Raw genomic sequence first — 27,763 nt, 5'->3', positions numbered from 1 at the left:
CATTCCTCTAGCAGTTTAATAGATCAAAAGACCCCTTTCTTCTCTTATGAACTTACATTTTGACTTGATGTTTGAGATCCAAAGTGTTTGTGGTTAAGTTCCCTCATATGTTCATTCAAATACACATTTCATGAGTACCTGCTACATGTCCAACATCCAAATCCTCAAATTACAAGGATAAACAAGATACACGCTTCCTATCTTAAGTCCCCCAAGGTACCTCATGACATACTTCTAGCAGGATGTGGACACATTGCTGCAGTCTGAGAGCAGAAGCATCTTTCACAGAGGGCTTATTTATTTCTAGGAGCCAGCCAAGCTTGGAGAGTTCCTGGACTATGAAGCTATATGGCTTCTCTTTTAATGGTTAGGAACTGAATTGAAAACCTTCTAATCAGCAAGGTGATTATTTCCTAGGTTCTAACTGCCCAGAACTATCTTTCAGGATGTGCAATACTCAGACATAGACTACATGGCTGGAAGGAAAGATTTCACTATTGATGAGCAGGCTTACCCGCAGCTTGCAGAGTTTGCTAAGGACCTGCATGACAATGGACAGAAATATGTAATTATTCTGGTATGTTCAAACAATGTGGTGCCTCAGTTTTCCTTTCAAGTTGCAAAAGACACTTACCAAAATGACATTTATACTCTGCTTATTTATTAGAACCCGGGCATCTTTAAGGACCCTGACTATGAGGTCTATGACAATGGAAGCAAGAGCAGAGTGTGGATCATGAGCTCCAGTGGCTTTGCTGTTGGGGAGGTAATTTCTCAAGAGATTCAGAATAAATAATAGTTTGGGCAAAGGTTGTGCTTTTTATATGAAAATAAGTGGGAGGCAAGTTGCAATATTGATACTTTTGTGGCTTTAGTAGTTTTACTCTACTTTAAACTAATAGATAAGATAATAAAGTTATTAAAATTCTAAGAGATATAAAACGCTAGCCCTAAACTCACTAATATTTTAGATAATAGAAAACAAATATGTCATTAGTAGAAAATTCCGTTAAGTTTGATTACCTCTCAATTTCTCTTCCCTGAGATGTTAAATTCAACTTCAGTAACATGGCAAGATGCTTGTGATGAACGTGGAATCTGGTTCAGATAATATATTTCTTCATTTACACAAAACTCATAGCTAAAGCCCAGGCTTGACTTTGTGGTGTCAGGTTCAGAAACTGGGATAAATGACCAAAGAGTTGATTTTCAGAACAACAGTGCTTGTAAGACTATGTACTTTCAGATGATTCTCATAGCTAAGCTTTTATTCCAATCATACATAAAGTTAACCCAGATGACTGAATTGTGTGACATTTATAAAAACTGCAACGTAATCTCAGAAATCTGTGTCGTAGTATAGCTTCTGAGTTGTTTACTTTGCAAAGCTATCTTTTCGGTGTCGTTAATGCCCTGTCCTCCATTCAGCTCTTTTTCCTCACTGACTTAGTTTACTTTAATTACTTGTCCTTCCACTGCTCTTAATTTTCTCTGAAGCTGTACAGAGTTCTTCTCCAAACCAAGCCTTTGCTTTTACTGTTAGATGTGAATCTCTAAAACACCAGATGGACCCATTTTCATGTATTAGTAGAGGTCAGAGGCCATAGTCAAATAAAAACTGTGGTTATCTAAAACTGATCCCCATTGGATGAGCCATTTCAGTAGGGTGGGGTGTTTGGATGGGCTGCAATGAAGAATTTTTATAATTAAGGCAATTAATTGGGTGACTGCTTGGATTGACCAGCAAATACGAAGAACCATTTGTTCTAAGGCCTAGGCAGAGATAATAGTAGTAGAGGAAAGTTGTGGGATGTTGCAAACACATTGGGTTACAGTGGAGTTAGCTTGGCCTCTCTTACGCTGCTGTTGGGATTCTATTGCAAAACCACTCATTCCTTGGGATATGAAAATTACCCCTATCCTTCCTTGGTGTCTATCAACTAAAACAAAGAACCAATAGCCCAAATAACCCAACATATTCAAAAAAGGAATTGTAAGATTTTTTTTTGTTTTTTTTTTAAATTTATTGTTGTTATTATTATTATTAGTTTTTTTTTGAGACAGGATTTCTTTGTCCCTCACTGTCTTGAAACTCACTCTGTAGACCAGGCTAGCCTGAAACTGACGGAAATTGGCCTGCCTCTGCCTACAGAGTGCTGTAGTTAAAGGCATGTGCCACCACTGCCTGACAAAGAACACATTTTTTAAAAGAATTCTTTGCAGTTTACTAAATATAATGATTAAATTGTGTGAGTACAAAATTATTCCAAATTCTCAAACTATAAATTTATAGAGAAAATCAGTAAGAATGTTATACTTCAGTTTATATTCTAGTAAGCCAGATGTTTTAATAATTTGGCTATGTATATATCTTTGTGTGATTGTAGAAGATGCCTAGACAATAGATGTGGAAAAGACAAAGAGACAACATTGCACACTTTTGATAGGAGTAAGAGTAACTTTATTCAAACATTTACAAAATATTGTTTATATGATGAAATCAACAATTATTTATAACAATTGCCCCAAACATATTTTATATAATCTCAAATTAACAATATATTAAACATACATCATTATTCTCTTAAAATATTTAACATTTGGACTTTCCAGAATTTATTTTAATTTTTGAAATTTTATTTTTTGAGAAATTTTATGTGGCTATATTATTTACCACCTCCTTTTCCAATCTCCAACTTCTCCCTGGCCCTTCCTAACTCCTTCTCAAATTCATGGCCTCTCATTCTTTAGTTATTATTGATATGTATTCATAAAGATTATGAGTATAATCTGCTGAGCTCATTTAGTGTTTTTCTTATGTACATGTGTTTTGGACTGACCACTTGGGATTAGATGATCTGTCTTTGGGGTCATCATTGCGGAAGACTGATTCTTCCTCTCTCAGCAACCATTGATTGTAGCTCTTCACCTAGGAGTCGGCCCTTGTGAAATGTCTCCATCCACGTTTATATGCCAGTTGGTGTTGTCGTTGCACAAGTCTTGTTACGGCATCCATGTTGTTGATGTTTCATGGGTGTAGCTCCCTAGTCACAGACAGAAGACTTTATCTTGTATCTCCTAATTGGCCTTACATATGGAAAATTCACATTTTTTAGATAGGAAAGGATGTATGACAGACTTTCATTTAATCCGTGAACTTTTCTTCCTCTGGATCCTTGCAGGCATTTTACTGCATATTTGGATTTTGCTGGCAGGAAGGCAAGTCTGACTCTAAATAATAAGCAGTATGAGATTTCTGGTAAAAAGAAATAGCAGCAAATAATCAATGACGAACAGAACCATCATACACACTGTCACGGCCTTCCTCTTTGTTCTGCAGGGCTATCCAGGAGAGTCAGTCTTTCCCGACTTTTCCAATCCAGCCTCTATTCTGTGGTGGACCCAGCAGCTCACTCAATTTTACAAGCTTCTGGAGTTTGATGGTGTGTGGATTGTAAGTTATCGTTCCAAACTCAAATATCCATTGGAAGTGGACATGTCAAAATTTCATATAGATGTTGACACTGATCCATAGTAATATAGGTTGGTTGACATACTGGCATATACGATTTTTTTACTCCATGCCCAGTATATATCTGGGAAATTGGGCTCCTAAAACACTACGTTCTTATTCTACATTTACCACCAACTGATAGTTTCATTTTGATAAAGTTCTTTGTTTTCTTAAGAAATTAACTTTTTTCTTTATAAACTCAATTTCAACTCACAATATGGCCTCATTAAAAGTGATGATTGCTAAATTTACTGCATTAGTTCATAAAGATTTAATCATTAAAAATAACTTAATGAAGGCTTTGTGGGTTTTGTTGTAGAGTATTGAAGTTTCTTTGTAAACTTCAGATATTTTTGCTGGCAAGATTAGACATTATTTTTTTTAATTCATTTTAGAAAAATGTATTTGACCTCAATTATATTCTTTTATTGTTCCCCAGTGGAAATAAGACAGAGAAAATTAAAAGACCAAGAATATCACCTTGTCCTCAGTTTTTCAAATACATTGAAGCAGTAACACCAGCAATAAAATATTCACAATTTGTAAGGCCAAGATCAACCTTTGAAATTATACATCTTAATTAGTAGATTAAATAAGTTCATAAAATTAAAATATGTCCAATGTCTATTTAGAACTGTAATATAATTTCGATACAATTTAATCCAAACTACTTATTTTTATTAAGAATGACAAAGAGGCCAAGCGAAGCTGGAGAGGGTGTTTAAAATCCTGAAAGCAGCTAGGAGGAGACCTGGATATTCTGGCTTCTAGTTATAAGCACTTCCTGCCCAGCTACCTTTATGGCAATACATTTTTCCATCTTGTGGGTTTTGTCTTGAAGGAAATGGATGAACTGTCTACGCTTTTCCAAGGTTCCAACCACAAGTGTGAATCCAACAACTTGAACTTCCCTCCTTTCACTCCCAGTAAGTGCTCCTGTTTGCCTGCGATCCTGGAACTGAACACATTCAAGTAACATGAGAGCCACAAAGCCTGGCCAGGAGCAATTAGCTTCCCAGCTCAATGAATCTCCAGACATCCCAATGACTCTTAATAAAGTCTATGTGGCACCCCTTGGCCACTAATTGCCTTTTACTGCAAAGGGCAACTGTGGTTAAAGTGTTAATCTGATACTCCCCCATGTCCCCACCCCTCACACTGCTCCCCTCTTGGTGGCACTTCCACAAGAGCTCTAGATTCTTTTTTCCACCTCACTGCATCCAAAGCTCTCAGGAGACTGTGTTTTGGGTTGTGTGAGAAATTTTCAACACTCTAAGGTACAAACTACATATCTATAATTCATATTCTCTCTCTCTCTCCCTCTCCTTTCCTCCCTCCCTCCCTCCTCCTTCTCTCCCACTCTCTCTTTCCACCCATTTTTAGTAGCCATAGTTTAATGATTATTTGTTTATTTTTATTTTATGTGCATTGGTGTTTTGCCTGCATTTATTTCTGTGTGAGGGTGTCAGACTCCCTGAAGTTGTAGCTACAGGCAGTTGTGAGCTGCCATGTGGATGCTGGGAAATGAACCCAGGTCCTCTGGAAGGGCGGTCTGCTCTTAATCACAGAGCCATCTCTTCAGCTCTAGCCAAGGTTTAACACATCAATGGTTCCCTGTTTAATGGAGATTAGCATTAAAGTAGCTTGATTTTTTCAAACCTTCTGAGAATTTTGCAATACTTCATGATAAGACTTTATTGAATTAAAGTAAATCTATAATTTTTCCTTCCTTTTTACTTCTCTTTTCTCATTACAAATACAGGTCAAGCATCAATTGTTCTTTCAATGTCTTATTTATTGGTTCTATTTCAAGTCAAAAGTGATTTTCTTGCCTCCTGAAGAATATGTGTATTTGCATGGAAATGAGGAAGTGTATTAGTTGACTTTTTTGCTTGTGTGACCAAATTCCTGGCAAAAGCAGTTCCATGAATGAAGGGTTCATTCTGGCTCCCAGATAAGAGGAATGCAGTGCATCACAGCAGCTGTTTACCATGGACCCCCATAGGAAGGCAGAGATGAATGCTGGTACTCACCAATCTTGGCTATTCAGTCTGAGCTCCCAGGCCATGGGATGGTACTACCCACTTTCAGGTCTTCACTCCTCAGTTAAACCTCCTTGGAAGCACAGATAAACCTTGAATTGTGTCTCTTAATTTCTAAATCCAGTTAAGTCTATAGCCATACTACCCTGAATGCACTGGATCTGATCTAATCCAGTCAAGTTGACAATGAAGATCAACCATGATAGACAGTGTAGAATAGACTGTCTATTCTATTATGGCAAGAAGGAAACCCCAGAGTCTCAGTGGATTAACTCTAAGAAAGTGTGTACTTGACTCAAGTCACACAGTAGTGAAGTATGGGGGCCTGAATCCAAGCTGAGGATCAAAGATTTTGTTTCTTGCATTGTCTGGTTCTCCCATGATGAAGGCCTTTGGTTCAAGCTTTGTTGGTGAAGGGGGAGAAGGTAAAGAGGATTTGATAAGATGGAGTAAGGCTCTTACCTAAGCTGCCTATATTCCTTTGCCAGAATCTGACCCCTAGGCATACATCAACTTCAAGATAAGTTAATCTTCACAAACAAGCCCCAGAACTTATAGAATACTACTGGGTGGACAGGCATCTGGACAGTCTCTAACAACTTTATTGTGATTGTCCACCCTTTATATTCTCGGGAGACCAAGGTTTTGTTGCTTCTCACCTCCTCTCTCGTTCCTGAAGGAGTTCTGAATTTCTTTGAATTTAGACCATTTACACTTTTGCAAAATCCTCTCCACAATCACCTAACAACTTCATTCTTCTCTACTCAGTCTGTTTCCTACCCTTTTTTTTTATTGTCATTCTAGATCAATTTATCATTTTTGTTTCTTAATCTCTTAATGTTATTCTTTTAAAAAATAATTTATTTGTATTTCATGTGTATTCATGTTTTGCCTGCATGTGTGTCTGTGTGAAGTTGTTGGATCCCCTGAAACTGGAGTTACAGTCAGTTATGCACTGCCATGCGGGTGCTTGGAATTGAACCTGGGTCCTCTGAAAGAGCAGCCAGTGCTCTTAACTGCTGAGTCATCTCTCCAGCCCCCTTAATCTTACTCTTGTTAAGGTTTTTGTTTGTTTGGTTTTGTCTTTCTATGTAAAACCTCACTACATCACTGTCTGCTTGCTCTGACACACATCTCATTCTGTCCCTGCAGCCTTTTGTCAATTAACATGGGACCAGTCATGTTCCCTCCTGACTGAGCCACTTCTCATGATTTTATGACCCCATAGTACATGTTTTCATGACGATGACACAAATACAACTACCTTTAGCGTTAGGAAAATTTAGTGTTCTGCTCATAATTAACATAGTCCAGAAATATAACTTTCCTTACAGCTTACCATGCAGTTAAATTTCCTGCTCCAAATCCTTACCCTACATGGCTGGTGGGAAAGTTTTAACCTTAATTTGTTCCTTCTCACACATCTTTCTGGAGTTATGCCTCCTAGTAAGGACTTACACAGGACAACACACCAGGTTTGCTTGCACAGAAAGGAGAAAAAAATGAGTTTATAAGACATGGACTGTCTTAGCTTTAAAAAAAAAAAAGGCAAAAATAAAAGCCACAGTCTGGATTCTCAGGGTTGGGATTTGAGTTCTCATTCATTAAAATATCCAGTGTCACATGACTCCTGCTTTACCTGTGAGATAAAAGAGGATATCCCCCTATTTACATCACTCATCCTTGAACATTGTACATGTAGTTCTCTTAGATTAAGCATATGCAGATAGACAGCAGGGGCTTCATGTTTATTTTCAGATCAATTGATCAGGGCCTTGAGCAGGTTTCTTAGATGCCTCCTGCTTGCCACCATCCTTAGTGAGCTCCAGGGAATCAATGGCCAGCTCTGCTTAGTCCTGATGTAGGAGGCAGTAAAGAGTAACATTTAAAAAGTGGAAAGGGTTTTTTTTTATCAAGTGGGGGTTGGTGAAGGTATGATAATAAAGGGGAAAAGGATTAGGTGTCTATGTTGTTACAGTTGCTTGATGGAGAATTGCCACACTCATGAATGTTTTCTCTAGGCATCCTGAATGGCTCTCTGTTGGTAGGAACCCTCTGCATGGACACAGAGCTTTACTCCGGCCTTCACTATGATGTCCACAGCCTGTATGGCTACACCATGTCAAGAGCCACAGACTTGTAAGACTTTGGTTGTCTACCTGGTTCTGGATTTGGGAAGGTGGGAAATGGAATGTGGGAGGTGACAAATAGATGGGATTCTCTTGCATAAATGTGTTGTTCAATTTTTATGTGATTATAAGAATACAGAAACTGGCATATAGTAATACTTAAGATGCACAAAGTTTGGTTTTCTGTGTCAGTTTAATTTTGATTGGTTTATGGCTCAGGCACGATGTCATTCCAATGATAATCACAGGCAATAAAATACAAGGCAGTTGAAGCGCCTGGCTGGACAACAGCCATGGTCACACTACTGAATTGCTAAGGTTACCACAGACTATAGTGAATAAAATAGTACAAAATGCTAGGTTAAATTTCCATGGAACATACTTGTGATAAAAATTATTCATTGGTTTTCTGAAATTCAAGTTTAACTGGGTGTCTTACTTTCATATGACATACGCTGTATTTCACCCTTCTCCCTTGTCTCTTTTCTTCTTGATCCTATCTTTTCAATTCTCTTCTTTGTATGTAACACACACACACACACACACACACACACACACACACACACACATCCCACAACCACTCTTTCCACCAGTACTACCCATTATAAGGAATCAGGTTTATAAGGTAAAACATCACATCCTTTTCAGACCTGGTGACAAAGATTTTAGCCATGACTTTGTGACGAGAGAAACAGCTACCCTTCACTCCACTCAGTTCTTCTTCTAAATGACAGTAAAATATAATCATTATATCTAAGAGAGGAAAAAGTTGGGCTAGAGTTGAGAAGGTTTAACTTTTAGATTTGCAACGGAGATGGAGAACTAAAATGCGTTGGGTAGCTGTTGAGACTCTTCAAGAGGTTTGGGACAAGGCTAGGCTGACTCTTCCCACGCTGCTTTCTTCTATACTAGTGTCAACTCTGTGACAGGGAGTCGGCCAGGCCTCTTTCATGGACACACCCCCATGCTTTCCTCACTTCACTCACCTCACGTCTCTATGTCTCACGACCTCCCCTCAAACCATGGTCCTTTAGTCCTTGAGAGGTGTGTCTACATAGCATCCCGTGCTCTTCACAGCACACCCTCTTGTCTGCATGTCCGTTAGTATCTGCATTTTGTTTCTTTTCATCTGCTCTTCTACTGATGAGCAATAGTAATAACCCCTGGACTTCCTTCTTTCTACTCTAGGCCACCATAGCGAATCTATTCCTTACCATGGATTCTACTGCATTTTGTCCATTTTAACAATGTGTATTTTTACCTGTGCCTCACCTTGATTTGCTGACACAAATATACAAAACTGGAGCTGGAGAAATGGCCCAATGGTTAAGAGTGCACACTGCTCTTGCAGAGGACTGTGGTTCAGTACAAGTTAAGTGACTTATAACCTACACTTTAATTCCAAGGGATCTGACACTCTAACCCTGATCTGGCCTCCAGGAGCCCTTACATTCACACACACACACACACACACACACACACACACACACACACACGCACAGAGAGAGAGAGAGAGAGAGAGAGAGAGATATGCACAGACATTTGTGTGTGTGTGTGTGTGTGTGTGTGTGTGTGTGTGTGTGTGTGTATACACATACCATAAGTATCTTCTAGCTGTCTCTCTCTTCAGTGTCTCATGGGGTCCTAAATACCAGTCACATAGCTCTAATTCCTTTTTCACACTAACCACCACACTCTGACTAGTATTTTAAATTCTGTGTCTTGGTTAGTGACAACACTATTGTTATCTCCCAGACTCTGAAATGATAAACTTCATATGATCTTTAAGTATTTCTACTTCCACCTGAAATCAGCCTTTGATTATTTTGTTTCTACTTTAGAAATTTAATCATAATCATCTCTTATTTTTTCCATAATCACTTTTTAATTAAAGTCCTCACTATTTCTCTCATTAATGGCTATGTATTGCTTACCTCACTGACTTTAAACTATCTCCAAATAATCTATCCTCTACCAATTCAAAGTATGGTCAAGGCCAGGCAACATCAGCATCTCTGGGAATGATATTAAAAGCTCAACATCTTGAGCCTCAATCTGAACCCCAGGAATCAAAACAGCCTTTACCAACACCTCAAGATGTGTTGAGTGGATGTCAAAATTTAAAAAGAACTTTTACATTGCTGTCAAAGTGGTCCTTTTGAGTTTTCTAATTTATTTCCCCAGGACATTTTCTTTTTACATTATACTCTTTTCTATATGATAAAATGTCAGCCCCTAGAACAGACCGAGATACTTCATAACCTAGTCTCTCACTCCTTTGCCACTTCTTGTACTTTATGCTCAGATCATGCTTAATTTCTGTGTGTTCCAAACCTAAATACTTCTTCCACATATTTCATGAGCTATTAGTCCCAAACAAGACAGCCTTTCTGGTCTTGTCCATTTCCCAAGTTTGAAACTTTCCTATGTTGTCATTTCTGGATACTTTCATGACTATTTTATATGTTATGTTTTTTCATGTTTCGATAAACAAAATTACTTTTGCTTTCATTTTGTAACATGAAAATCATTGTTTCATAAGTTTAGATGCTCATTTTCTTTTTGCTGGATTATAAACTCCTTTATTGAAATCCTGTCCTTAGCTTGAAGGACAGTACATTAAATATATGCGAATGGCTTGAGAAAATATATGCCTGGCTTGAGAAAAACAAGTGCATGATGTGACCTATTGGATCAAAGACAGACTCTCTGTCTGTTTTTCAACACTGTCATGACTTCCCATTACACTGGGCTGACCAGGAGAGAGAATCCTTGTCCAGAAAATGCGGATGTTTTTATGTCAGTGAAAGCAAATTCTGAGAAGATCTCTGGTTCCTGATCACATTTCTTCTCTTTTCTCATCTCTGCTTCTTCTCATTCCCTCCCTTATTCCTCTTCTCATTCACTCCCTTATTCCTTCTCTCTCAGAAAAGAGAAAAATGTGATCAAGAACCAGAGATCTTCTCAGAGTTTGCTTTCACTAACATCCAAACCTATGCATTTTCTGGACAAGGACCCTTTCTCTCCTGGCCAGCCCAATGTAATGGGAAGTCAAGACAGTGTTGAGAAACAGCCAGATGGTCTCTGCCTCTCCTACCCTTTCTTTTTCTTTGTTCTCCCTACCCCTGCTTCTCCTTTTTCTTTCTTCCTCCTTCATCCCCTCCTCCTCTCTTTTTCCTATCTTTCTTGGAAAATAGACCAAATAAACAAGACTCAGTTTCCTCATCTGTGAAATGGTGGAACTGCAGCGAGTTCCCATCAATCCCTCCCTGATCTAATGTGCTTTACCTCTTAGATACTCGTGCCTAAGAATGAGGGCTGAGCAGGACAGTGAATGAGTCACACGAGTCAGAGAGTGTTGAGAAGGAAAAGAGTTTCAGATTGTTTCACTGCCAGTGATAAAAGTGTTATAAAATCATAATTGCTTTGGTTAGTATGCTCTAAAAGTTCTGGTTTATAGTTAAAAAGCAATTATGACTCAGTAAGAACTAGATGTCTTTATGACATACTTGGTCTTGGGAGAGCAGGTTAAATTTCTAGAAGACAGTAAAGATAAATGGACCTTGGCCTTTGGACATGAGGTACAGTTAGATCTAAAAAGTAAATATTTGGGTCATCCATTAGTTACTTCTTCATACCTGACTTTGGTCTCCAAAAAGTCATAATTTTTCATTCAGTGAGGTCAGCACCTCAGAACTGGAGGCATTGATCCGATCAAGGCATAACACAACTTCAGTTGAAAAAATAATTTGGGGACAGCAGCCAGAGGGCTAAGTTGAGTGAAATTTATCTCTCTCCAGGCTGAAAGGAGGCAGATCTCTCAGAGATCATAAAATGATCATAAATAGGCCAGCCCCAGACAAAGAAGGAAGAGAAATAAAAGGATCTCCAATACGTTGTTGTTGTCTTTTTCTCTAAACTGTCAATAAGATGCATGTTATATAGTCTGTGCTACATAAATGCCTTCTCTCAACTGCAATCTCTCAACTGCTTTCCTGATCCTGTTTCGGTTTCACTTTGTGTAAGCTGAACACATCTTTCTCTTACCAATGGTGCTATAAAGGTAATGAGTGTAAAGAGTACACACCAAGACACAGCCTGAACCTGAGCCAGGGTTATTATGATAAGCAGGATTATACACTAGGCAGTAAGGAAAAAAAGAAAAGAAAAGAAAACACCACAAAAAACAAAAACACAAAAAACAACAAAACAAAACAAAACAAAAACCCAACCCATTAGAGTAAATGGAGCCAGAATCCAACTCATTGTGATATATGACATATATTGTCCTTCAAAAGAGCCAGACCAAAATCAGACCCAACAAGATGCAGAATTCATAAAAACTGTAATCAGAAGTATAGATGCTGAAAGAAATTTCTTTGGAGGCTGGGACTGATCTGTATTATCTTATACAGGATGTTAAGCTTTACTCAGAACTGGGAAGCAACTCTTAAAAATGGCAGATTTGTTTGCAAGTCTAGTTTTTGATATTTGGATTTTGTTGTTTTCCATTTGGTTGAAAAATCCACTGCTGCATTTGGCATAAGCTGGGTTCTAGGTGGTCACAAGTCACCTCACACACAACTGGCTGAACTTTTTCAGGGCCCTGGGAACTGTCTTCTCTCCCAAGAGGAGCTTCATCTTATCACGTTCTACTTTTGCTGGGTCTGGCAAGTTTGCTGCTCATTGGCTGGGAAACAATTCAGCCACCTGGGATGATCTCCGATGGTCCATCCCCAGCATCCTTGAGTTTAACCTATTTGGCATCCCCATGGTAAGCCTCATTCTCAACCTTTGTCCTTTGTTATTCTTTCTATTACCATTCATTAATGTATTTGTAAAACTAAGGGACATGTATCATGGTCTTTGTTTTAGCAAAATCAGTTTCTATGGGTGCTGTAAGATGGTTCTGAAGACAGAATGATATAAATGTTAACATTAGTTTCTTTTCCATACAGTCTCTGTAGGGAGGAAAGAATTACTTTAAATCAAATGTATGAGTATAAGAAAAAAAATCCTAACAGGATCATAACAATGAATAGGAAAGTATGAGATTGGGGACTGAATGATGAGGAAGGGCCTTCGATACAGGCAGCCTGTCTAGAAAGTTGGCTTAGTATATCCTAAAATGAGCATCCTCTTGTTTCTCTGGGGCTTGCTTTGAGACTTTGGGATATTTTAAGTGTTAAATAATATCAGAAAGAGATTCTTTTTCCTTCTCTACATAAGAATATAGCAAATGATTTTGCCTTTCTAGTAATCAATTGTTTGCATATGTGCTAATTCTCCAGGTAGGGGCCAACATCTGTGGCTACAGAAACAATGTCACAGAGGAACTCTGTAGAAGGTGGATGCAACTTGGAGCATTTTACCCACTGTCCAGGAATCACAATGGTCCTACATACATGGTGAGTTCCTCTAAGAAAAGAAGTAGGAAGTTCTTAAATATTATCTACTTGCTTTCAAAGAGGGGTTATAGAAAACTCCTACATACTAGCCCTTACTTCACAAAGGTAGCCAAATCTTGAGTGGCATGTCTAAAAAGCAGGGAATAAGCATGAAAATGTGAGAAGGATGTGTAGATGTAACCAACTGTTTTATTAAATAAGAAACACAGAAACAATGTAAAAGAGAAAGCCAAGAGGTCAGAGCTCAGAGCTAAAATCTCACCCTTCCTCCTGCGGTGTCCCAGCTTCCCGAAAGAGAGCTGTTTCCCTGTGTGTAAGTCGGTTCATACTCATTCTGCCTTCTCATTGGTTGTAAACCCAAACACATGACTGCCTCGTCACTGTCTGTATGTACAGCCCTCCAGGTCTTAAAGGCATATGTCTCCAATGCTGGCTGTATCCCTGAACACACAGAGATCTATGGGGTTAAAGGCATGCGCCACCACACTCTGTCTATGGCTCTAATAGCTCTGACCCCCGGGCAACTTTATTTATTAACATACAATCAAAATCACATTTCAGTACAATTAGAATACCACCACATTTCCCCTTTTCTATTTTAATAAAAAGAAAAAAAGCAAAAGGTTATAACTAACAAAAGAAAAACTATATACAAAAGTACAATAACTATATACAATATGTACAAGTAATAAATACCTAAATAGGTATTTGACAAATCAGAGAAAATAATTCCATTATCTATCCTATTTTGGTAAATCCAAGATGTATCTAATGCATTTTCTATCCTAATTAAGTTTCAACTATAACTAACTAATCTTCAACTCCCTCAGAGACCCAAGAAGGAAATAATATTAGCTAACAAAAATAAAAACAGGAAGTACATGCAAGCAACTTCCAAAAAATTTGTGAGTTGACAGAAACAGCCAGATGCCTGGATAGTCACCTGAGGTTTCCGCAGTGTTGGGGCATCATCTTCAGCCTATAGGCTGAGTGTATCTGACAGACTCATTTGTGAAGTAGGATGTACACAAGGTCAACAGTTCAACCTCACATTGGGTGAGAGCAGTCCATGTACCAGAAACACCTGATTTCCACTAGTGTCCTGTCATGATTCAGGATTTTAAATTCTGGAAATTGTTGACAGTTTTTGAATTCAGCTGTCCATTCTTCTTGGCTGTGTATATATGGCTTCATCTCAGCATCCCCTTCTTCTCCACATCCCTCTATTAAATGCCAGTCTACTATCGAGAGGCGTGAGCTTTCAGCTGCTGTTCCATTGCACAACAGAAGCCATCGGCCCTCTGCCTGTTAAGCTGCCTTCGAGGAAAAGGGCACTGTACCTTTTCCGGATTGCGAAGGCCACTTCAGGGATGGGGCCATATTGTCCTGGCCTCAGAAGATGCCTTTTGATAAAGCCATAACCACATTTGTTTTGGCAAGAATCAGTAGTCCTTTGTTTCGTGTTCTGTCTGTCCATTTTGTCCTGTTGATTCGAAGATAATTTGTTGTCCAGTGGCTAACTTTTGCCACAATGAAAGTTGACTCCATATGCAGTTTCTTCAGTGCCCATATTTTCTCTGAAGTAGATTGGTACTGCCAGGAGCCGACATGTCTCAAAAAAGAAAAATTTTCTAAGTTATTAAAACATTTTAAACGCCATATTCTGTAAATCTCTGAAGGGTTTGAAGATGACGTATCTAAAACATCTCTGCTCAATTTTTAAAACATATCTAATATAACTACAAGTTCTACTGTAATGTCTAACTACTAACTTTCATTTCTTTATATCCTAATAGTTGGTAATAATAACATTCAAGGATCAGAAAATTGCATTACATTGTTAAATGAATGGTATAAATACAATTAGAAATATACATATAGCATTTTCTAACAATATCAGTTTCAAATTTGTATACAATATAAAACAATCCAATCCAATGTATTTAAAACTAGTAATTGTCTTTTTCTTTTCTTTCTTTCTCTTTTTTTTTTAAACAAGAACCTTAAATCTAATCTCCTTTGCTTAGCCTTTTTCCTAACCCTTGACAACAACCTGTAACCAAACCCCCTAAACATTGGAAATTATCCCAGACCCAAAACCCATTAAAAAGACCAAAAAACCACCCGCCCCACCCCGCCAATTTGGGAATGTGGGCGTTGTATTCTTAAAATCGCTTCCTGCTGGGTATGGGTGAAGTTTTCTTTATCCTGAAAGAAAAATTTTAGGTTAATTGTCAAATTCTAGGAAAGGTAACTATATCCTTCATTATCCAGTCTGTGTATAATGCCAAAGTTCAGGGTTTATCTCAAGTCCTTATTCAAGTAGTCTTTGGGACTGGATCATCTCAGCTAGTCATCTCAAAATTGCTCTGAGCACCTTGTAGTTCAAAGCTGATCTGTGGATGATGTTTGTCAGCTTAATGATATTATTATTGTCCACATGGAATTGTTGTTGTTGTGGAGCCCCATCTTCTTTCTGGAGACTTCAGTTGATGTTAGGCCTGGCCGTGATTTCCTGCAGAAAACTGATAAGAGACTCGAACACAAAGACATATATATGCAGCTAATTGAAGCCTTTTTTTCTAGAATTAGTTAGTACTCTATATGACCATTCATATCTTAACAAAGTTTAAAATGTATAAATATCTATATATATATTAATCTTGTAAATTTTGATATAAAATTCATACTTTAAGAAAAGTTTAAAGAATCAGAATAGAATCAAAGAGTTGAGATTAGTAATAGAATAGTCCCTTAATTAATTTGGCTTTTGTCCTGTCCCATAGCAGAAGATGGCTCTTTTATTCTGGCATGATACAGGCAGTTTGCATTTTCCTTTTAACAACATGCTTGAGTTTCAAGAAGGAAAGAGCCATTCTCCAACTCCAAAGTCAGCTTTAAATTTTAATTGAACTGGGACTATTAGAAGACCAATAGTGTTAAATCTTTAGAGAAAAGCAGAAACAAACATTTAGGAAGACATAAAATTTTTTAGATAATATATACCCATACGCCGTTTCACTCTGGTTTTTGGGATAGATGATTTGTCCCTTTTCTTCAGTTGTCTCATTTGTCCAGTGTTCTTCAGATTCCTTAAACTTCATTCTCCTAAAAGACAAAAACAAAAACCTTTCCCCCAGACTAATTTTGGGGATGTTTCCTTTTGGCAAGTTATTATCTGATTAAATGAAATGGCATGTGTTACTGATACAAGTTAGTTTAAATTGGATGTTCATGCTGGTTGATGAACTATCACCTCCTCTAATTAAGAGGTCTCTCTTGTTCAAATGGAACCTTTATCAATTTTGATGGTACCCACAGCTTATCTTCTCCTGTAGAAACAAAAGCAAAACCTCGTCCTCAATGTAATACATACCCTGGTTTCCATTCTGAGGTCAGCACATCCTTAAAGTATATAGGCTGATTTAATTCTGTAGTTTTTTCTATTATCCAATGTGTCTCTGCAGCTGTTGTTCCTTTCTCATTGGCATTCAGAAAATTTAAACTTAGAAGAGCATTATGCAGTCTATTTCTGGGGGTTTTTGTTACCCCTTTCTGTTTATTTAGTATATCATTTAGAGTTCTGTTTGATCTTTCTATAACTGCTTGACCTGTAGGATTATGTGGTATGCCTGTAATATGCTTTATATTGTAATAAGCAAAAAACTGTTTCATTTTAACAGAGACATATGATGGAGCATTGCCAGTTTTGATTTGTGCAGGTATAACCATGATGGCCATAACTTCTAGCAAATGAGTGATTACAGAATCAGCTTTTTCAGAACTCAAAGCAGTTGCCCATTGAAATCCTGAATAAGTATCGATGGTATGGTGTACATATTTCAATTTTCCAAATTCTGCAAAGTGAAACATGTCCATCTGCCAGATTTCATTCCTCTGAGTACCCTTTGGGTTACATCCTGCTGGTAATGGTGTTTGATTGTAGAAGGAACAAGAAGGACATTTCTTTACTATTTCTTTGGCTTGTTGCCAGGTTATGGAAAAATCCTTTTTTAAACCTTTACTATTGACATGATGTTTTTTATGAAATTCTGAGGCCTCCAGCACATTTCCTATCAATAATTTATCAATCTCATCATTGCCTTGTGCTAGAGGGCCTGGCAGACCAGTATGGGATCGAATGTGAGTTATGTATAAAGTATGATTATTTTTCCTGATTGTATCTTGTAATTGAATAAATAGTGAAGTTAATTCTGAAGCATCAGGGATAAATTCTGCAGTCTCAATATGTAACACCACTCTTTCAGCATACTGAGAGTCTATTACTATGTTGAGAGGTTCTGAAAAATCCATTAATACCAACAGAATAGCATACAATTCTGATTTTTGAACTGAATTATAAGGACTTTGAACCACTTTACTTAAATTTTCTGATTTGTAACCTGCCTTTCCTTGTTTGTTGGCATCTGTATAAAATGTACGAACTCCAGATATGGGTTTTTGCCGTACAATTCGAGGCAAGATCCAATCAGCTCTCTTTATAAGATCAATTCTATCGCTTTTGGGATATTTGCTGTTAATTTCTCCCAAAAAATTACTGCAAGCTCTTTGCCAAGGTTCACTTTCTGTCCATAATTTTTCAATGTCCTCCTTAGTTAATGGTATGACAATTTCTGCTGGGTCTATTACTGCTAATTGATGAAGTCTCAATTTTCCTTTGCAAATCAAGTCAGAGATTTTTTCCACATAAGTTTTAATTTTTTATTTGGTTTATTTGGTAAAAATATCCATTCCAATATATTATCTTCCCTCTGCATTAATATTCCAGTAGGAGAACACCTAGAAGGTAAAATAACCGAAATGCAATCCAGCTTTGGATCAATACGATCCACGTGTCCTTCATGCACTTTCTTTTCTACCAAGGCCAATTCTTTCTCAGCTTCAGGTGATAATTCTCTTAGACTATTCAAGTCCTTGTCACCTTCTAAGGTTTTGAACAAATTAGTCAGTTCATCATTTTTTACCCCAACAATAGTTTGTAGATGAGAAATATCTCCAAATAATCTTTGAAAGTCATTAAGAGTCTGTAGTCTATCTCTCCTAATTTGCACCTTTTGGGGTCTAATTTTTTGTAGCTCTATTTTATATCCTAAATAATTAATAGAATCTCCTCTTTGTATCTTTTCAGGAGCAATTTGTAATCCCCAGCAAGGCAAAATTTTCTTTACTTCTTCAAACATTCTTTCTAAAGTATCTGCATTTGAGTCAGCTAGTAAAATATCATCCATATAATGATAAATTATAGATTTAGGAAATTTTTTACATATCACTTCCAATGGCTATTGTACAAAATATTGGCACAGAGTTGGGCTATTCAACATCCCCTGTGGGAGGACCCTCCATTGAAATCTTTTAACCGGTTGAGAATTATTATAAGTAGGCACTGTAAAAGCAAATCTTTCTCTGTCTTTTTCTTGTAAGGGTATTGAAAAGAAACAGTCTTTTAAATAAATAACTATGAGAGGCCATCCTTTTGGTAACAGAGTAGGCAAAGGCATCCCAGATTGTAGAGAGCCCATTGGCTGAATTACTTTGTTAATTGCTCTAAGGTCTGTTACCATTCTCCATTTTACCAGATTTCTTTTTAATAACAAATACAGGAGAATTCCAAGGGCTGGTTGATTCTTCAATATGCTGAGCATTTAACTGTTCTTCTACCAGCTCTTCTAAAGCCTGGAGTTTCTCTGTTGTTAAAGGCCATTGCTGAACCCATACAGGCTTGTCTGTTAACCATTTTAAAGGTAGAGCTGTTGGTGTTTTTGGACGATCATCAGTTGATGTGCCCTGTTCTTGTATAATATGGATGGCTGGTGGCCACTCATTAGAACAATATCTTCTAATATTTCTCTCAGTAACATATGCTAATTTATGATTTGTTTCTGAGATTGGAGGGATGTTAATCTGAGTATTCCATTGTTGCAACAAGTCTCAACCCCACAGGTTCATAGTTATGTTAGCCACATATAGTTTTAATTTTCCTCTGTGTCCTTCTGGACCTATACATTCGAGCCATCTTGCACTCTGTTTCACCTGAGATAATGTCCCAATTCCTAACAGCTGAACGTTTACCTCCTGAAGAGACCAAGTTGGATGCCAAAATTCTGGTGTAATTATGGTAACGTCCCCACCTGTGTCTACCAGACCAGACAACAAAACACCATTTATTTTTATCGTTAATTTTGGTCTTTGTTCATTAATAGAAGTTTGCCAAAAATTTTTCTTTATGTTTTCTCCTGAATTTTCTATTCTGTCTGTTTAATCATCCTGACCAGCATAATTTATTCCAATAGGCATTTGGTTATTTAATCGCTCAGAGCAGAGATTTCTTCTATGGCTGCAGGAAAGGTTTGAACTGGATTTGCAATGGGGGCCTGTGTGAGGCCCCTCTGGGAGTTTCCCAAAGACTGAGGCAAAGGATTACCCTGTCTGTCCTTTGTTGATCCACATTCTTTGGTCCAGTGTTTTCCCTTACCACACCTTCTGCATACTCCAGAAGGAAGGGGCATTCTGTTGCCATTGTTCCTTGAAGAAACATTGTTTCTAGGAATGACCTGTTTATAGTCCCTTTTCAAATGTCCTTGCTTTCCACATCCAAAACATCTAACATTCCTCAAACCCTTTGAAATTGCTTCTCCTACCCACATATCATCATGCTCATCAGCCTCTACATTAACTGTGTCTCTAATCCAATCTTCCAAAGGTGCAGATCTTGCCCTTAACAGCCTGATTATTCTTTTGCATGCTGCATTCGCATTCTCAAAGCCCAAAGATTCAATTATTGCCTTACTAGCTTCTGAATCCGAGACCATTCTCTTTACTGCTGAAGCCAGTCTTTGTAAAAAATATGTAAAAGATTCTTTCGGGCCTTGCATAACCTTTGTAAATAACTCAGATTTTTTTCCTGGTTCCTCAACTCTGTCCCATGCATTCAAGGCTGCCGTTCGACATAAAATTAGGGTTTGGACATCATATAAACATTGTGTTTGTACTGAAGCATATTGGCCTTCTCCAATAAGCTGATCCTGGCAAACTTGTATTCCTTTATCCCTCCATTGCTTTTCTATGTTTTTAGCCTCATCCTTAAACCATGTTAGAAATTGAAGTCTCTGGCTGGGTTCCAGAACAGCTTGTGCAAGGTCCTGCCAGTCCTGTGGTACAATTCTATTATATGTTGACCAAGAGTTTAACATTTGCTTTACATATGGGGAATGCATGCCATAAGATACTATTGCTTCCTTAAACCTTTTTAAATCCAACATTTCAATTGGAGCCCAAATATTTTGTGTAGCCATTTGATCAGGCATCTGCTGTACGGTTACAGGATAAATTAAGGGTGACTGTGTGAAAACAGGCTTTCTTTCTGTAACCTTATTATCCAAATTTGAAACAACTTCGCTGTCAATTTCTTCTGTCTGAATTTTTACAGGTTTAACAAGTTTTTCTAAAGCTGTCATCCTGGCACTTAAATTGACTGTCTTTTTAAATAGTAAAATGAGGATAAGCATGGTAATAAACTGCATAATTCGATCAACATTAATCTTCTCATATAGTTGTTCCATTGTCAGACTGTCTAAAATTTCAAACAAAACCCAATTTTCTTCCAATGTACACATAAAACCCATTTTCTTTTTAATGTGGAAAAAAACTCTCTTTTAAATAGTTTCCTTTAAAATATCTGATATGTTATGACTTACCAAATCTGCGTAGAACAGTAGAAATCTGAGGGGATTTTCAAAACAGCCACCTAGTGTCCAAGGTGTAAATCCAGAGAGACAGAGAGAGAGAAAGAAAGAGAAAGAACGCACAAGAAAGCGTAGCCGGCTAAAGCCCTTTTAAATTTAAATTTGGAAGTTGAAACAAATAGGAGACACTTAACATATATCTTTTGTGACTCAATATATTCATATCATTATTATTTAACTAGTGTTCAGCATAAGGGATTAGTGGTTGAGCTACTTATATCTTGTTCAAAGTCTTCAAAACTTGGCTTGTAGTTTTGCACACTTCAGTTTGTGTGTTAAAGTTGTAGAAGTTGAGATAAAATATAATCCCACAAGGCAGTGAAAAAGCCAATGGAAATAATATTTTACATTGATTTAGCCTCAAGATTTGCACTTGAGTTAATCATCAACCAGTTAGGTAGGTTAGAAACCATGTCTCAGGGTCTCAGCCAGCACAACATCCAGTACAGCTCTACATTTTTTTTTCAGCTGGAAACAAGATGATGGAGGCTGAAGAATACTCTTTTCTTCTGTGTTTAGCCTTAGTGTTTTCATGAACTCTATACTAGGGTTGTAGAATGGCTATATTTAGGAAAGGGTTGGGCCTCTTATCAAGAAATGCAGAGGAATAGATTCACATAATTTTCTCCAAAATTCAGTTTCTATCATGTGATATAAGATGAGAAGTCAAATGTGATATATACATCTTTCAGGTCTTCTGAACTACAAAGAGTGAGCAAAATGAATATGTACTACTGATGGCAAATGTCTACCTCTAGGTCCTAGGAAAATTAGGTTGCTCTGCCCAATGGTTCTTTGTTTTCTCCTTGATAAAATCTGCTAAAATCAGTCTTTATTATCTTTCTACATGTTGTATTAATATACCAAGGAAGATATAAAGGCCATTATCTTTGGGGTGTAGAAAATGAAATTAACTGTGATGGCTAAGACAATTACAGAGGAAACTACACACACACACACACACACACACAACAACAACAACAACAGCTTAAAAACTGCAAATTCACCAAATTCCAGAGAAAAGAAAAGATTTGGAATGGAGATCATTGTTAGGCTTTGTAAATTAAGTAAATGGATTTTTAAAAATTGTAAAAGTAAGTTTAGATCAAATGATTATTATTGTTCTCTCCCAAGTGAAATGTGAAGTATCTCAAATATATATTGGCATGTCTCTGAAGGTAGCAGATCCCCTTTGGCTTCTTTATGGCCACTGAAACCCTTGTGGTATCTTCTTGCCATTTGGGATGTCTATAGTCTGCACTGAAAAGAACCTGTCAAGTGAAAATTGTCTCTTGAATACATGTCTACATGGAGAACACGTGTGATCTCTGATGTTTTTTCAGCCAAGAAAAAAGGGAGTAGGACCAAGATCAATTGAGTTCTGAAAATATCCCAACCTTCTCCAAACTTTATATCATGATAGAAAGAAATATTCACTAATTGCTTGCATTTACTTTTAGGACCAGGACCCTGCTTCCTTTGGCCTTAACTCTATGCTGTTGGAATCCTCGAGACATTATCTGAACATCCGTTATACCTTACTGCCCTATCTCTACACCCTCTTCTACCGTGCTCACACACTCGGAGAGACAGTAGCAAGGCCCCTCGTACATGAGTGAGTTTCTAGACCAAGGTCTCCCATTCAGATCACAAGTTCCCTTTACCTTGCTAGTGTAACAAGGTTCATTAAGATATGTGATGTGTTGCTGTTTCCTCTTGTAAATTACACTCACTTCACTGTGAATATACTCTATGTTTTATAGGTTCTATCAAGACCCAGCTACATGGGAGGTGCATGAACAGTTCTTATGGGGGCCTGGACTCCTTATCACACCTGTGTTATATGAAGTATGTTTGTAATCTGAATAATGGAATGGGATGTTCTTGTAGCTTGATAGCTGATAATCTAACTGCTGAGTATATGGTTGTGTTTAAGTTTAAATATAAATATAAATGAGAACAATCATGAATGTTTAGAAAATAAGAATTCTTGGTTACAATGATGCATCAACTAAAACAGTTTCTATGTAAAATTACCTTTAAAAACTATGTTCTTAGGCATGTGGCCATGCACTGACATGGGCTTTGAATGCCTTGGTGTGTGTAGGTTGGTGCATGTGCACAAACTGTCTATATATCCTCTTATCCAGGGGAATTGGGTTGAGAAGACAGAATAGGTTGTAAAGGAGTAAGGAGGGAAGTGGAGTACAGGAAGGAATGACCACAGGCAAGGGTAAAGAAGTAAAGTGTGGAGGAAGAATTGTTATGATACTGATCCTCTTGTTAAATACTGCCAACATAGCACTCAAGAAAAAAGATAGCTAACAAAGGCTCACTGAGCTGTTAGTGTCTCAGCTACAACTGGCTTTGCTCAACAAGTAGCTTTGCTTTCTTGTGGATGTGGTTGGCTTAGCCTACTCTGAACTAATAGAGGGCATATCTCCAAGAATGAAACTCTCTGCTTCTGCTAGAAAATTCATGAGCACAGAGGCAAAATGAACTTTATTTCTAGGTATAGCTTGGCTTTGAATAAACTGTTTGGCCTTTCTGGGTTCATGTGATTTCACTGGTATACCAGGATAATCTCAGATGGCTTTTAGGATTATTCTGAGTACCAGGGGCAATGATGTGGAGGGGTTTTCTAAACTATAAAGAGGTGTGTGTGTGTGTGTGTGTGTGTGTGTGTGTGTGTGTGTGTGTGCGTGCTAATATTGCTTACTGATTTTATTTCTTTAGGGAATGGAGCAAGTAAAAGCCTATATCCCAGATGCCATCTGGTATGACTATGAGACAGTAAGTAAGGTGGTTTCTATTATTTCAGAGACCTCTTCTAGAAGAGGACAATTCTAAAACAGAATTCTTGGGAATTCATGGTAATATTTCACAAGCCTTTACAGTCAGTAAAGTATGGGTATGTTTTGAAGCATCTTAGTCTATTCAGGATGGTATAATAAAGGACCTCACACTGCATAATTTATAAAAAACAGAAATTTATTGTCCATAACTCTTGGAGGTTATAAATTCCACGATCAAGCTCTTCTCAACTTCATCAATGGGAGCTTCTCACCACTGAGTTGTCATAACTCAACCGCTTGTCCAGAGGAATCGTCTCTTAGTAATATCACATACAATATTAGGTTTCAATATATGAACTTTAGAGGGATATTAACATTCATGCCACAGCAGAAGACATTCCACAGCTGCAGTAGGTTTATAGAATCTCACTGGCTCAATCCTCTCAATTTGATTGCTATGCTGATAATTAGGACTAATCATTGCATTAATTGTTGTCTGTGGAAGCAGAGAATTCAAGTTCAGTAAAATTACAGTGTGTCAGTCAACTTTAAGTTACGATAACAAATACCCGAGACAGTAAGCTTATAAGAAGAAAGGGTCTCTATATTTTTACTTTTAATTTCAGAAGTTCTAGTCCTTGGTTCTATCGCTTTGGGCTAGTGGCAGGCTATTTTTGTGAAAGCAGGAGAAGGAACAAAACTACTTTAAACAAACAAACAAACAAACAAACAAACAAACACCTCATGGCTACAAAGTGACAGAGAGTAAAATGAAGAGACCAGGGTCTTGCAATTCAAAGAAGAGACCAGGGCCTTACAGTTCCCATTAAGAGCAAAACTCTAATGACTTAAAAACTCATGCTAAACCCCACCTGTCAAAGTTTCTATCAGCCCCCAATAGCACTGAGCCAGGGACCAAGACTTTAACACAAAAGACTTTGGGGGACATCTAAGATACGAACTATAAAACACAGTATGATGAGAAGTAAACAAGAGGGGAGGTTGGCATCTCAGCTCTTATCTCTGCTACCCATACACCTTGGGGAAATCACCTCACTTTGGCAGTCTCCATCTTCTTGTCTCTAAAGGGAGGACTTGACTAAGGGGTCTCTATGGTCCTTCTTGTCTGCAGTCCTCTGTCTGGTCTGTTTTCCTTTTGTTGCTTAGGAACTGGCTATCCAATGGAGGAAACAGTTTGTAGACATGATACTACCAGGTGACAGGATAGGGCTTCACCTTCGAGGAGGCTACATATTTCCCACCCAGCAGCCAAACAGAACCACAGAGGCCAGGTAAGACCCAGTGTCTTCTAACTATTCTGATGCTCAGTGGGCATTCATGGGGGGGACAAGCAAAGCCCAGGAGTAGATGGGTCAAATGAATGCAGCTACTGTCAGCCATCTTCTCCTCATTTCAAGGGCCCAAAATTGTCTTCAGAGGAAGTAAATACAGTCTCACTTTCCTTCTCAATTTTATAGTTCTTCTATTTGGATGAAATCAGATTATAGAAATAGTCAAAATAATCTTCATGAGGATTTCCTCAGGGACAGAAATTATCTTAACATGTATTCCCCAATACATGAGAAAAATTTAGAAGGAGGCAAAGGTCAGCATGACTTGGAGTTTCAGGGCTCAGATTCTGGAGAATTTGAGTTCGAACTCTGGCCTGACAATGTCCTACATACGGTAAGCTTGGACAGCATTTCTGTGTTCATACTCATTACTGATGAACTGGAGAAGATGACGGCCTGATCTTTTAGCACCTGTGTGAGGGTTAAGTGGATTACTACAAATGACAGGATCTGGACACATTCTGGAGAGTGCCTGTTACAGAGTCCTAGAAGCATTGTTAGAATGACCACAAAACTAGTTTTCAGGAACCACCTCACCCCGCCATTGTTCTTGCATTTTCTCTTTTCCACATCCTGCTATCTCCCCATATCTGTGTTTCCACAGTGCTAGTATCTCCTCAGTTTCTGGGGTGGACTCTGGAAGATCCATCACTATTCATTAAAGGGTAGACTCATCAAGGGGTGCATTCATCAAGGGGCAGATTCATCCATTTCTGCTTTTCTTTCATTGTCTAAAACTTGTAATTGTTCTTCCTCAGCCGGAAGAATCCCCTGGGACTCATTGTTGCCTTGGACTATAAGCGAGAAGCAGAGGGCCAGTTGTACTGGGATGATGGTGTGTCTAAAGGTAGACTTCCAAATGGAAACATAGTAGTGGTTCTTAGTGAAAATTCATTGCCAATAAAGCACCAACCCCATTATCACTGTTGTATATTTTAGTATCTTAGGAGGTTTTAGTAGCTTGGAAAATTAAAACTCATTCTGAAAATTCCATTAGGCAACTTCACATGTAGACCTTCCTATGTTATTGACATGGCCAATGGAATAAATAGTATTGCACTTGATTTCATTATTCTTTTCTACATATCATCATTATCATAAAGCAATACCTTTTAGTTAATAACTTAGCAAGGCACTGTTTCAGTTACCATTGAGAAAGACATATCTGGTGTAGGTCTTGTGTTTTTCATTGTAAGATTTCATATGACTAAAACATAGTAGCTTTTAGTCTGAGTGGATTTAGAATTTATTAATATTTGATACTCATTATTGCTCTGCATGGAAAGCATAGATATAGATGAATGTGACATAAACTTTGACCTTGACAAACTCATGGTATAATAAGATAGAGAACCATAATGAAAATCAGCATATTTAAATGCTGGCAAGTGGAGCCACAGAGTGCCATGTGACTTCAGAGAAAGTAGTCCATTAAGGTTCTACACAGATTAAAAAACGTGGGATTTTGGATGAGCAGAACTATGTATGATTTCATCTGTTTGGATGAGCAGAACTATATGCAGAAGAATTCCCAACAAGGAGGATGTTCACTCCACAGTTTCATTGTTTCCCATAGTAATGATACATACATGTCTACCCATCTCTTTCAGGCACAGTGGTAGAAAGGAAGTACATTCTGTATGATTTCTCTGTTACATCTGTAAGTACCATTTTCAAGGAACATATGTTTTCATGTTTCCTATTGTGATTATGTTTTGAGGTTTTGGTGTTCTATGTATGCTTTTATTTCTCTGAAATTCAGACTGAAGTCTTAAATTAGCACATGCTTTTTAATGTATGAAACATCTGAACTGTTTTTGCAGAGTGGCTGTGTAGTCTATAATTCTACCACCAATATCTAAGTGATGCTGTTTCTCTGGATAATTACTTGCATTTGAGGCTGTTGATGTTTTTCATTTTAGCTATTCTGTGTGACCATTTCTTGTGACTTTAACTTTGTCTTATTATTTCTCCAATGACTAATTATGTTGAAATCTTTGCATATGTCTATCTGCCTTTTCCATATTATCTTGGCTGAAAAATCACCTCTTTGTCCATATTCTGATTTGGATGTTTTTTGGCATTGGTTAACAGCTCAGTTTTAATGGTTTTTAAATGTCTGTGATACCTATCCTTCATTCAATATTTTTGCAAGTAATTACTTCTATATGTAGGCTTCTCTTTTCTTCCTTTTAAAGACTTTCACAAAGCAAATATTTAAATTTGGATATACCTAATTATCTTTTTCTTCTGGATCATACCTTTTAATGTCATGTCTAAAAACTCTTTGCCTGGCCTTAGAACCTAGTGTTCTCTGAAATTTTATTATCTATATCTAACTCTAAGATCTATATTGGACTAATTAGTATATGTCAGACTTAGATCAAAGTTCACCTGTTTGCCTATGTAGGTCCAGGTGCCCCCGTACCTTTGTTGAAACAGCTCCCTTTTCCACTCTATTGCTTTTGAAATCCTGTCAAATACCACTAGGTCGTATTGGTTTATAGGAAACTATATTCTTTGTACTTAGCAAAATGTACCCCTCTCCCTCAGAGTCCAGTCCCACTGCCTTCTGGGCTTAGCTCAGCTTTGCTGCTTTTCAACTCTATTTCTATAAATGAGTCGTTTAATTTCTTTGTGATTTAGTATTGTCATCTGAAAGAAATGGAGATTGTGACCTCAAAACTTGCTGAATCATCTAAATGGGATAGTATATGCAAGATGCTTAAGCATATTGTCTGGCATACATTAAGCATTCAT

General features: G+C 37.6%; 1 protein-coding gene across 1 annotated transcript in view; it reads left to right on the top strand.

The window, feature by feature from the left end:
• Nucleotides 1–27,763, top strand: part of LOC114684450 (probable maltase-glucoamylase 2) — a 97,549-nt gene that overhangs the window by 28,171 nt on the left and 41,615 nt on the right. The window contains exons 11-23 of the mRNA XM_037203623.1: nucleotides 446–577; nucleotides 668–766; nucleotides 3,341–3,454; nucleotides 4,356–4,440; nucleotides 7,578–7,695; nucleotides 12,288–12,459; nucleotides 12,977–13,093; nucleotides 22,317–22,471; nucleotides 22,620–22,704; nucleotides 23,593–23,649; nucleotides 24,819–24,943; nucleotides 25,762–25,850; nucleotides 26,614–26,663. Of these exons, the coding sequence (XP_037059518.1) occupies nucleotides 446–577; nucleotides 668–766; nucleotides 3,341–3,454; nucleotides 4,356–4,440; nucleotides 7,578–7,695; nucleotides 12,288–12,459; nucleotides 12,977–13,093; nucleotides 22,317–22,471; nucleotides 22,620–22,704; nucleotides 23,593–23,649; nucleotides 24,819–24,943; nucleotides 25,762–25,850; nucleotides 26,614–26,663 (1,398 nt within the window). The remainder of the gene's footprint in view (nucleotides 1–445; nucleotides 578–667; nucleotides 767–3,340; nucleotides 3,455–4,355; nucleotides 4,441–7,577; nucleotides 7,696–12,287; nucleotides 12,460–12,976; nucleotides 13,094–22,316; nucleotides 22,472–22,619; nucleotides 22,705–23,592; nucleotides 23,650–24,818; nucleotides 24,944–25,761; nucleotides 25,851–26,613; nucleotides 26,664–27,763) is intronic.

Source organism: Peromyscus leucopus, chromosome 3 (genome assembly GCF_004664715.2).
Source record: "Peromyscus leucopus breed LL Stock chromosome 3, UCI_PerLeu_2.1, whole genome shotgun sequence".
Lineage (NCBI taxonomy): Eukaryota > Metazoa > Chordata > Mammalia > Rodentia > Cricetidae > Peromyscus > Peromyscus leucopus.
The sequence above is the reverse complement of the archived record's forward strand: the minus strand, read 5'-3'. Positions and strand labels throughout refer to the sequence as shown.